The sequence below is a fragment of the Mercenaria mercenaria genome, chromosome 4, assembly GCF_021730395.1.
Source record: "Mercenaria mercenaria strain notata chromosome 4, MADL_Memer_1, whole genome shotgun sequence".
NCBI lineage: Eukaryota > Metazoa > Mollusca > Bivalvia > Venerida > Veneridae > Mercenaria > Mercenaria mercenaria.
The window spans coordinates 56,391,580-56,403,944 of NC_069364.1; the positions used below are offsets into that span (position 1 = coordinate 56,391,580).

Consider the following 12,365-nt stretch of genomic DNA (forward strand, 5'->3'; position numbering starts at 1 on the left):
GTCAGTACACAAGTCATACAGGTACTGAAGCACAGTGAAAATATCAAGATACATTTTTGACATTGTTTGTAAGCAAACAATTATATAAATGAGAGAATTAGTATTTCTATGACAGATGTTGATTTTTATCCTACCGATGTTAGATTGGGAAGCTTTGCCATGTAGGATAATTGCAGTTTGTAGATAAGTTTGATGCTCTTTTTCAGTAATGTATTTTTGATCAAAATAACACAAACAGCTTTCTTTTTCTTCCCGACAGTCACACACTACGTCCACCCCACAAACGAAAGAGCACCAGTAAGGATGGAAGCAATGAAAAAGTTGCAAAAATCAAAACCGAAGATGGTGGTTTTATAACAGTGAATGCTCCTGACGCTGGAGTTGTTGACCTTACACTAGACGAAGAGGAGATTAGTACCCAAATGGAGGTTGATAGTAGTGTTCTGTCTGACAGTCCTGTAAAATCTGACAAAGCCAATAAAACTAATGATAAAAACACTGCAAAGTCTACACCAAGCAAAGGTGGTAAAGATTCAGCAAAAGAAAACTCTGATAGTAGTAGTGTTACTGATAAAACCGCAACAAAAAGTAAAAATGATACTCCTGCTAAAACCTCGGCTAAATCTGACAGTAATCCAGAAACTGATAAAACAAAGAGTAAAGACAAAGCATCAAAAAGTCAAGTTGAAAAAACAGGAGACAAAGAAACACTGAATGACAATAGTGAAAGTAAACCTGATGAAAAGGCGACAGAAAAGAGTGATAAAGAAGGCGATGTTGGAGATAAGAAAGATAGTGAAAATACGGAAGTAAAGGAGAAAGAGAAGGAAAAGCAATCTGGAAGTACTGATTATAGTGAAATACAGGAGGATGTTAAACCAGATAAAGAAGAGTTAGATAAAAACTTAAATGATACTAAAACTGAAGATAAAAAGTTAGATGATACTAAACTTGAGGATAAAAAGTTAGATGATAATAAACTAGAGGATAAAAAGCTAACTGATCCTAAAACTGAGGATAAGAAAGTAAATGACAATAGTGAAGAGAAGAAAGTTTTTGTGGAGAAAGGAGCGCAAACAGTTCCAACGGTGGTTAAATTCGCAAGTCCAGAAGAGCTTGATCTTCTAAAATTGTGTCCATCTGAACAGAGACAAGTTTTACTACAGAAAGCTAGAGAATTAGATGAGACTAAAAAAGAGTTTAGTGAAACTCAGAAAACTCTAAAAAGTTTACAGGATAATATTTGGCAGCTTTTGAAGATAATTGTGCCAGACTTTGATTATGGGAACCCTGAAAATATTGAAAAAATTATTTTGGATTTCATACGTGTGAATGGTGAACAAAATGACAGTCCATCAACCTCAGGAAATTGAAAGTACATGTTTTTGTTACTTTTGGGGACTAAGTATTTGCACCTTGTCCTTTTTGTTAGTTTGTTTCATTTCTAATCCGGTCCATATCTTTGTCATCTATCAAGGGAATTTTACATTATTTGGCAGAAACATTGCCCATAATGTAAATGAAACGATGTGTCATGCTCAAAACCCAAACTCTAAGCTCAAAAATCAAAATTGGAGGTAAACCAGGTCCAGTAAATAACTCTGCCATCCATTTAGGAATTCTGATTTTATTTGGCACCTGTGTTCCCCATTACAAAATTGTAGGTAACACACAAAATCCTGACCCCTAGTTCAAAGGTCAAGATCAGTATCACATAGACAAAAATTTTAGGTCATAATTTTCTAGTCTTGACTCACTTCTTTTACCATAGATGTATATTCTAATAACTTGATACAAACATTCAGCAGGACAAGACAATTTGTTGTGTAACAGACCTTGACCCTGAACTCAAAGGTCAGACTTAGAGATCAAAGATTTTAGCTTAGAGATTACTTCTTTAACTGTAATTGACATTTGCAATCAAACATTTTATACAAGAAAAAATAGTTTATACCTAATGTACTTTATAAAATGATAGAAACAAAATTCATTGAAATGAATAAAAGGTGTGAGTATTTAGCAACTATGCTGACTTTTTGTAGTAGATTCATAAATATCCAGGTAAAACTTCAGACTAAAGAGAGTATATATACATAATAGACATTTGTTCAATCCTGCATTCGCCTAAACAGTAGTGCACTTTATATTGTTTTGTGATACTTTCTTTACTTGTTTTAACCCTTACCCTGCTAAATTGCTATAATGAACTTGTCCATCTTGTAATTTGGACAGTACCATTAACTGTTAAAGGGATGCTTACTAAAAAGATACCAATTGAATGGCGAACAGTGCAGATCTTGATCAGACTACACAGATGTGCATGCTCATCAGGATCTACACTGGTCGCAAAGGCAGAATCAGTTGTGTCCAGCATGATAAGGGTTAATTTAATTTTTAATAGTAAATCAATGTTGAAATTTCTGCAGATTCAAAATAATGGTGTAAGTAGATCATCATTTGATAACACAGTACTGAAAATTTGCATTGAATTTAGAGAACACGAGTATAGATGATAATTAAAATTATCAAAACTGTTACATAGGAGTCAAAGGCTATAATTCTTAATGAAATTTTTTAATGTAGAAATGTTAGGTAATTGTCTATAAATTATGTGAACTGTGTATATAGACTTGCAGCCTCTTTGATGTGAATGCAGGCAAATTTAGAAGTATACTTTGAAGTTGATTTGAGTTATTTTTCTGTAATTTGTTGTTGTGTTGTTTATGTGATAGTGTGTTAAGTTGTTTTATGATTATGGGAGATAGAAATATTTTAAGTGTACTGATAACTCAGAAGTTTTTATTACTTCCCCTTCATGTTTATGATTGGCGTAGTTGCATGCTGTAAATACAGAAAGAATGGTATTTTGTGGAGAATTCACAAGTTTTGTTGTTTTGTAATAAGATGAAATCATGTTTTTGTTTAAAAAAAGAAAAAGAAAAAAAGGATGTCAGATTATATATTTAAATGATTTTAATGGGAGATTTTAGAACTTTATCGCCAATTTCAGGATAACAATTAAATACAAAAAATCTTCCAACTTTTTTCCACAGGTTTTATATTTTTTGTGTTCAGCTGAGAATGGATTGAGTAATTTGTATAGCAGTTCTGTAGTTAATTGTTGTCAGGGGGACCAACAAGCATTTTTATCTTGTATATAACTTGTTTCTTAGTAAAGCATGGAACTGTACTATCAGGTGTGTACATTTGTATGTCATTTTAAACAACATTCATTCATATTATTTTAGTGTTTATGTAAATGTTTATAGTTCTGTAGGTGTTACTGATAGACTAACAGTGTGTTCTTTTACTGGTATACATGTGTCTATGTGAGCCGTGATCTGCGCAGGCTGGTCTGGATCCATGCTGGTCGCAAAACCACTATGTTGGTTTTCTCTGGCACAGCTCATGTAAATTCTTTGTTAATGATATCATACTCAATGTTTGAGTGTGCCCTTTCCAAAATTAGGTTTTTCCATCCTCCTTCAAGAACTGATGTTCGTTATTTTCCAATAGATTTTAAAAAATGTGACATTTTAAGGCATGTTATGACACTCATTTATTTGAATTTGGGGGCTGCATTCGAGCTTTTCAAGCTGCTACTGAAAGTTGTGAGCTCGTAATGAATTGTATTAGTCATCGAAGATTGCAGAACTAGTGTCTAAAAATACATTATCTCACCGAAATTACTGATTGAATTTGCGGGTCCGCTACCTGTATATGAGACACCAATTGTCTGAGTAGAAACCTCAAATAATGTATGTAAAGTATCATATCCAACTTTCTTCAAATGTATAAGATATGACATGCAAGTTATGTATGTCCTAGCCTGTGAAGGGATACAAGTTTCACAGTTCTATAGAAAGAAGAAGTAAGATGTATGAGCCGTGCCATGAGAAAACCAACATAGTGGCTTTGCGACCAGCATGGATCCTGACCAGACTGCGCGAATGCGCAGGCTGCTCAGGATCCATGCTGTTCGCTTACAGTTTCTCTAATTACTGTAGGCTTTGAAAGCGAACAGCATGGATCCTGACCAGACTGCGCGGATGCACAGGCTGGCCTGGATCCATGCTGATCGCAAACCCACTATGTTGGTTTTCTCATGGCGTGGCTCAATTATTTGTTTATAAGTGTATATATTGATCTCAAATATCTGTTAGGCATTGTTAGACTTTCTTGTTATTTGTTTATTACGTGTATAGAGAAATGTTTTAAACTGGATAGCCATCATTGTGATTCGGCTACATGTAAACATTGCTCCCATGCATGGAGTCCCTGTGGCCAGCAGGTCATCATTGGAGAAAGAAGTCAAGTTGTCATGTGGAAGTTTGATGAGTTGCTCATACCTGATATAATTCCAGGAGGGGCACCTGAGGGGTTTTCCTTCATGATTACAGCTGGAAAGATACCATATGACATGAGCTGTGAAGTCTTAATAAGTCAAACTCACATGGGTCTTGGGAGGATAAGTATGCCAATTTTAACAGGGTTCGCACAGGCCTTGAAAAGTCCTTGAATTCGATGGTAGTCCTTGAAAACTCCTTGAAATTGACAAAAAACCAGAAAAAGTACTTGAATTTTGAAAAAAAAACTCCTCGAATTTGACCTTTCTCTCCTTGAAAATATTCTTTCCGTCACTTTGCTTTGCAAAAAGAATTTAAGGCTTAAAATAAATCGGAGAAAATGAAAATAAATTCGTGAAATTGCAGGATCGGGTCACTCGTATGCTATTATAGTGGTCTACGGCCACACTTTATCAATATTTACAGAGTGCTATTTCTACTGTATCACCGTTTGCATGTTTCCGTTTCCGTTTTTAGGTATGAAGGTATTAAATGCATCCGCTGCTATTTTCTATATAAAATTAACAACTTATAACATATTTTTATCAAGATTTCTAGCCTTTCACTTCCTGCGAGACTACCCTTGTCTTGAAGGTCTGTCTTTAGGCAATCAAAATATACCAAAAAAATATGGGGTTGACCATAATGCAGTGAAACCATGGTCACATGACTGAGACACGTGATGAAAACGTTAATATTGCGTAGGTAGACATCAGGAAATACCTACTTTCACTTTCATTTTACAAGGCAGCTTCCAATCATCTTCTGAAGCATATAACATAGCTTAAAATCATCTGCGGACATTCCTTTTTACAATCAAGCACAAATAAAGCTTATATCTGGCATGAAAATGGCCTTTACTAGGCGGGAAAATTGCACTATATATTGATATGGACTACATTCGAGTGGACCACGGAGGCATATCCGGCTAATTGCCCCCTTCATGCCTATAAGAAATACCAAAGTTTTCAAAATCGTTCTGTTGCAGTCAATTATTGTACGTAAGTCAATTGTCAACAATTTTGCCAACTTTCAGTTTGAAAGAATGGCTACTGTTGGAATTATGCCTCATTCAGACAGACAGTCCACACCTGCAAAAAACGTGTCAGGGGCATAGATAATGCCAATTTTTCATTAAATATAGTATCATACGGCCTTACTTATCTTATTTCTATTATTTGTTTGCAAGAAACAGCTAGAAGTACACGAAAAATAATCGATTTCTGTCATTCTTACCTAAAATGGTGACGCTGATGCAAAACTGAGATGTGGGGAATCACCTTAAAAATCAGAATTTTGCCTACTTTCCGAAAAAATCTCAAATTTGCCCAAAATATGCAAATAATATGCCATGTTTGTCTTAAAATGGTGCTTACTGCTCAATTCTGATCAGAAAATACCAGTTTTACATCGGTTGAAGCAATTTTCACGAAGTGCGAATTTTTCATTTTAGGTATGAAGGTATTAAATGCATCCGCTGCTATTTTCTATATAAAATTAACAACTTATAACATATTTTTATCAAGATTTCTAGCCTTTCACTTCCTGCGAGACTACCCTTGTCTTGAAGGTCTGTCTTTAGGCAATCAAAATATACCAAAAAAATATGGGGTTGACCATAATGCAGTGAAACCATGGTCACGTGACTGAGACACGTGATGAAAACGTTAATATTGCGTAGGTAGACATCAGGAAATACCTACTTTCACTTTCATTTTACAAGGCAGCTTCCAATCATCTTCTGAAGCATATAACGTAGCTTAAAATCATCTGCGGACATTCCTTTTTACAATCAAGCACAAATAAAGCTTATATCTGGCATGAAAATGGCCTTTACTAGGCGGGAAAATTGCACTATATATTGATATGGACTACATTCGAGTGGACCACGGAGGCATATCCGGCTAATTGCCCCCTTCATGCCTAAAAAAGTACGGGGAATAATAACTCGCAATTTTTAGCTATTTGCGAGTGTTTCCAGTGAATTAAAATGAGTAAGAAAAATAAACGTGTTTACTCAAGTAAGCGGGAGACAAAAGACGAATATAAGAGCAGACAGAACGAAGTGTATTTGTACGTCGTGTGACAAAATTTTGAGGTATCATTAGTAGGAGTGCGCTAAAAAATTACAAGAAAAGCGATAAACCTCAGCAAAATAGTGAATCACATCAATCTAATAATCGAATTATGTCATTTCAGAGGTGTGACAAGTGATGGTTGTTTTATTTTTGCATTACATAATAAAAGTTGTTCAGATTAGGTCGTGGTTTTGAAAAAAAATAGTGCTTGAAAAATTGTAAAAAGTCCTTGAAAAGTACTTGAATTTTGTCTCTGATATTCTGTATGAACCATGTTTAAGTCCAGGAATTCTAAGTTGGACCCAGTGACATGATATGTTTTTCTCTAAGACTTAAAGGCACAGACTGTATCAAAGCTTCTTTGGGATTGTAATATCTACTAGACTATTTCCTTTGGGAAGTTGTTGGTTTCCGTCCAATCCTGAATTTTTCTTGTTGAGAATAGAGTCATCTTAGATAACTTAAAAGTGTTGTATGAAGCCAATCACCAGGGCGAATTGATACTCCTAGTTTATTTGACCAGTATGTGTGCAGGCTGTTAATGTCGATATGACATTTTTTGGAATGTTACTTTTACATGTATGATGTGGCCTAAATAGTTAGTGGAGCTAATTATTGCGAGAAAATTGTTACAAATTTGTTATCACTGCATATCCAGGAAACATTGCTGATTTACCAAACACTATGTTGATTGTCAAATATACCAACTGCCACATTGAGTGTCAGATTTACCAGTCGCAGTGCTGATTGTCGATATTACGAGCTGCTGTGAAGATTTTCTGAATTAATAGGTGCCATATTGATTGCAGCAGTGTTGATTGTCAAATTTACCAACTGCTATCATGTTGATTGTTTGAAAACAGATAAAAAAGCACAAGTTAAGAATTATGATTTTGATGCAGTTGTCTCCCTTACCTGTATGGCATACTGCACTACACACAAATATAATGTTTTTATTGTCTGAAATTTACTGTATTGGTATGTTAATGGTGTGTTGTTGAATAAGAAGATTAATTTGTCAAATAGTCGAAATGCTAGTCATTGTTGAGTTCATGTAGCATGTCAGTTAATCGTTGATAAGTTTTTGTACAGGTCTAGTATACTGTATTCTGTAGTATAGCCCAGCTTCAGATGCTGGTTCCCACCATTAAACTAGCTCCGCAGAAGAGGTATTTGATTTGACCTCTGGTTTTGCAACAAGATTTTGCTTTTGTATACGGCCGATAGTTAAGAAATATTGAGATTGGTGTGTTTATGTAAATTGTTTCACCAAATTATATGCAGCAGGTTTGCACTGAGGTGACAGTATTCATAGACATTGCCAGAGCTGTTGAATTTATATGCACAACTTTTATTATCAATGACTGTTTATCCTACCCACCTCAAAAATTGTGACAGAGGCTCAGGCAAAGAAAAGTAAAATGGTGGGGGTTTTAGTGGTTTAACTCTAATGTAAATCCATATGAATGAATTCTTTTAAGCGTAGATGTAATCCATATGATTTTTGTATTTTTTTATGCCCCCGAAGGGAGGCACATTAGTTTTCAACTGTCTGTCCGTTAGTTCGTTCGTTCTTCACAACGTTAACTTTTTGCATGAAGGCACTTTACTCACAACCACTGCACCCAGGACCTTCAAACTTCACATGCTGATAGTACTTATTGAGTGCACGACCCCTATTGACTTTGGGGTCACCAGGTCAAAGGTCATTGTCACCAGGTCAAAGGTCAAGGCACTGCGGGGGCATTTGTCACCATTAGTGACAGCTCTTGTTATTGTATCTAATTATTCTTGTTGCTGGAGATGTCAGTTTCTATTTTGTATTATACACATGTAGTTTGCAAACATTTCTTCATGTTATCCTTTCAATAAATGATTTCGCTTACAAGTGATTCCATCCTATGTTTGCAAGAATATTACTTTTTCTGCACATGGTGTTTCTGATAAACATGTGTTTTTATCTCATATGCAGGTGCTATCCTAGGGCATAAAACAGAAAGGTCTATCAGCATATAGACAAAGAAGGCAGATGGCATTTTAGCTTTATATCTTCATAAAGTACATCGTTCATTGTTGTGTAAACAAAACTAATCCGCCACCTTGTAATTTTGTGTTAATGGAACAAAATATGTCTGCTTTCTAGTCTGATGTTTTTGTGATCTCCTTATGACTATTTTTTCATGTAGTTATGTATGGTTTACTTTTTACATTACATCAGGGCTGAACCAAAAATCTACGCAGATTTTCGAGTATGTGACAGTAAGATTTTCTCTACAGTCTATGCTTCAGAATCGGGGATATAAGTCATTTGAAAATTGGAAAATTGATATTTAAGGTAGTGAATCTGTGAAACAAATTCCGTTACATAATATATTCTCAGTATGAGATTTCAGCACTCTAGTTTATGAACAGAAAGTCTTGTGCTGTCTTGTTGAAGAATAGCAAAACAACATACAAGAATAAATAATCATGAAAAAATTACAAATGACATAATGGATCCACTACTTTTAAAGATTTACTAAATTTCTGTCTGAATGAAGTCATGGGTTTCTTTTTCTTCTGATTTACATAATTTCAATAGTTGAGTTTTGAACATGAAACACGTGCACTTACATATATTTGATCTTACACAGACTTTGAGGACCACAATAATGTTTGCAGTTACATAAATGTAAGTGAGATTTTATAGTGCTTTATATAATAATTGTAGTGTTATGTATTTACATAATGGAATTTTATAAATAGTTGAAGATAGCTTAAATGCCACAAGTTCACATTTTTCCAATTGAAATGTAGATTTTTTTTCTCAAAATTTATTTGATATTGTATTTTATCAAACTGGCATATGGTATAAACTTGTTGAAATAGTTTTGCTGAATCAGGAGTAAAGCATCTGAGGTGCTTTTAAAAAATTTAAAAAAAAAAGAACATTGTTCATTGATATTTAAAAATATTGAACGTTTTTCATTACAAATATACTTCTGTTAATTCAGTGTCAAATTTACTTGTATATTTAACTCCATATAAAAGAAGAAATGGAGAATTTTTAGCTCACGGGAGTCACCTGTCACAAAGTGACAAGGTGAGCTATTGTGACCGCTTGATGTCCGTCGTGCGTAGTGCGTTGTCTGTCATCAGTCGTCCGTCAACAATTTCTAAAAAAATCTTCTTGAAAACCACTGGTCAGAATTACACCAAACTTCACAGGAATGATCCTTAGGTGGCCCCCTTTCAAAATTGTTCAAAGAATTGAATTCCATGCAGAACTCTGGTTGTCATGGCAACCAAAAGGAAAAACTTTAAAAATCTTCTTGTCCAAAACCACAGGGCCTAAGGCTTTGATATCTGGTGTGTAACATCATCCAGTGGTCCTCTACCAAAATTTTTCAAATTATCCCCCTAGGGTGAAATATGGCCCCGCCCAGGGGGGTCACATGGTTTATATAGAATTATATAGGGAAAACTTTGAAAATCTTCTTGTACAAAACCACTTGGCCTAGGGCTTTGATATTTGGTGTGTAGCATCATCTAGTGGTCCTCTACCAAGATTGTTCAAATTATCCCCCTAGGGTCAAATATGGCCCCACCCCAGGGGTCCCAAGTTTTACATAGACTTATATAGGAAAAAAAGTTTAAAAATCTTCTTGTCTGAAACCACAACACTTAGACCTTTGATATTTGGTTTGTAGCATTGTCTTATGGTCCTCAACCAAAATTGTTCAAACTGTACCCCTTGGGTGAAAAGAGGCCCTGCCCTGGGGGTCCCAAGTTTTATATAGACTTGTATAGGAAAAAGCTTTAAAAATCTTCTTGTCTGAAACCATACAACCTAGGCTTTTGATATTTGGTATGGTGCATTGTCTAGTAGTCCTCTACCAAAAGTGTTCAAATTATGCCCCTGGGGTTAAAAGAGGCCCCGCCCTGGGGTCACTTAGTTATTATGTGAGTTATATAGGAAAAATACTTAAAATCATCTGATCCTATTTCCCTGACTGTTTAATTATAATTACCTGATGACCCTAAGTAATATGATGTCACTTGACTGTGACCTTGACCTACTGACCAACTTTCTTGTTTTTTAAGATACAGCCTTGAAAGGTTGATGACATACAAATCGTAAAACTGAATTTCATTGACCATGAATGTGACCTACTGACTTTCTAAATATTTTATGATCATTTTGACATTTGAAACATATAGCTCATATTACTCAGGTGAGCGATCCAGGGTCATCATGACCCTCTTGTTTTAAGTTTCATTTCAAGATCGAAATATCTTTCATGAAGCATTAGATGCAGTATTGTTGAGTAGCATAGCCATGAATGAAAATGTAAGATCAAGTGAAAGATAATTTAATATTGCATGTAAATAAAACAAAATTTCTTTTATTTCGTGTCTTGTCAAAAGTTTGTTGTTACTTTTACCAAATTTTACCCATTTTATAGTTTTTTAGACCAATGGATATTTTTCACTGAGAATTGTTAAATATATTTCACTCTACATTTCAATAGCTAAATGAAAAAAATTAAGTGTTTTTTCACCTTAACAGTGGAGACATAAGTTTTTTCTTTCTCTCTGTACCACATATGTATGAGAAAAAGGCCTTCTCAGTATTACATATGTCTACATCTGTATTTTCTATACCCCTACATACAAAGTATATGGGGAGTGTGTTGGGGTTACACATGTCCATTGGTACATCTGTTCATCAGACAAATTCCTTTCTGCACCATATGTTTACCACTGGGAAGATTTTCATGAAACTTGCATCAAATATTAAACTAATCAGTATGACATGCAGAGCACACAGCCAGCTCACAAGGTTACAGTGACACTTTAAAGTCAGAGGTTAAATAGATTAACTTTTTTTGTCTGTTCCATTTCTTTGTAACTTGTTTGGAGGGGTTGAGTTTGCTTTGAAAATTCAATATGATTTTTATCTCGCCTGCGGAAATAGGGGGATATTTTTTATCCACTTCAACAAAAACCAGCAAGAAGGGTTTTGTTCACTTCGAATTGGGAGGTGTTTTGTGCTCTTTAAAATTTGAGTGGGAGGGATTATGTGTGCTATGAAAATTTAACAAGAGGGGTTTTTTGCTACTGTGTAATCTGTAAAAACAGCAGAATTTTTGTCCATCGAAAAAGAAGAGTGGTTTTATATGACTCCCTGTGGAGACTAAAAATACAGTCTAAAAGAAGCCGTAAAATTTCATTGGAAAATGTGTTTGATGGAAAGTGCCATCAATGGTGTACATTGTTTAGACTTTTCAAATAAAATATATGAAATTACCTTACAGACAAGATGCATAATATTTTACCAAAATCATTGTTTTGAATAAGACTGTACATTGTTTTCTTGTCTTTAGTCATTGAATTATGTATGAATTTTACATTGTGACTTTTCATGTTAAAGCAACCCATTTGATAGTAGACCTGTTATGCCATTTCCTTCTTTCTCATTTTCATTTAGTACTTACATATTTTAATTGTATATATTAAAATAATGAACAACATGTCAAGAGTTTTTCTTTCTTACAAAGGCCTTTACTAAGACTTTGATTTAAATTGCTGCTATAATTTATTACATTTCATTCCGTGTTGTAAACCAGATTTATCAATGTTAAAAGCCTACGGTAGTTATTATATTTTCAGGGGGCCTCCATGGCCGGGTGGTTGAGATTGCTGACTTCAAATCACTTGCCCCTCATCAATGTGGGTTCGAGCCTCACTCGGGGCGTTGAATTCTTCATGTGAGGAAGTTACCCAGCTGGCTTATGGAAGGTCGATGGTTCTACCCAGGTGCCTGCTCGTGATGAAATAATGCACGGAGGGGCACCTGGGGGTCTTCCTCCATCATCAAAGCTAGAAAGTCGCCAGATGACCTAAAAATGGTGTTGGTGCGACGTTAAACCCAACAAAATAAAATGAATTATATTTTCAA

The 12,365-nt window shown here is 34.9% G+C and overlaps 1 protein-coding gene across 1 annotated transcript in view; it reads left to right on the forward strand.

Annotated features, from left to right (window-relative positions):
- Positions 1–11,937, forward strand: part of LOC123551795 (MORC family CW-type zinc finger protein 3-like) — a 40,486-nt gene extending 28,549 nt beyond the window's left edge. Inside the window, exon 17 of the mRNA XM_045340991.2 lies at positions 260–11,937. Coding sequence (XP_045196926.2) covers positions 260–1,373 — 1,114 coding nt within the window. The 3' untranslated portion in view covers positions 1,374–11,937. The remainder of the gene's footprint in view (positions 1–259) is intronic.
- Positions 11,938–12,365: the final 428 nt, after the last annotated feature.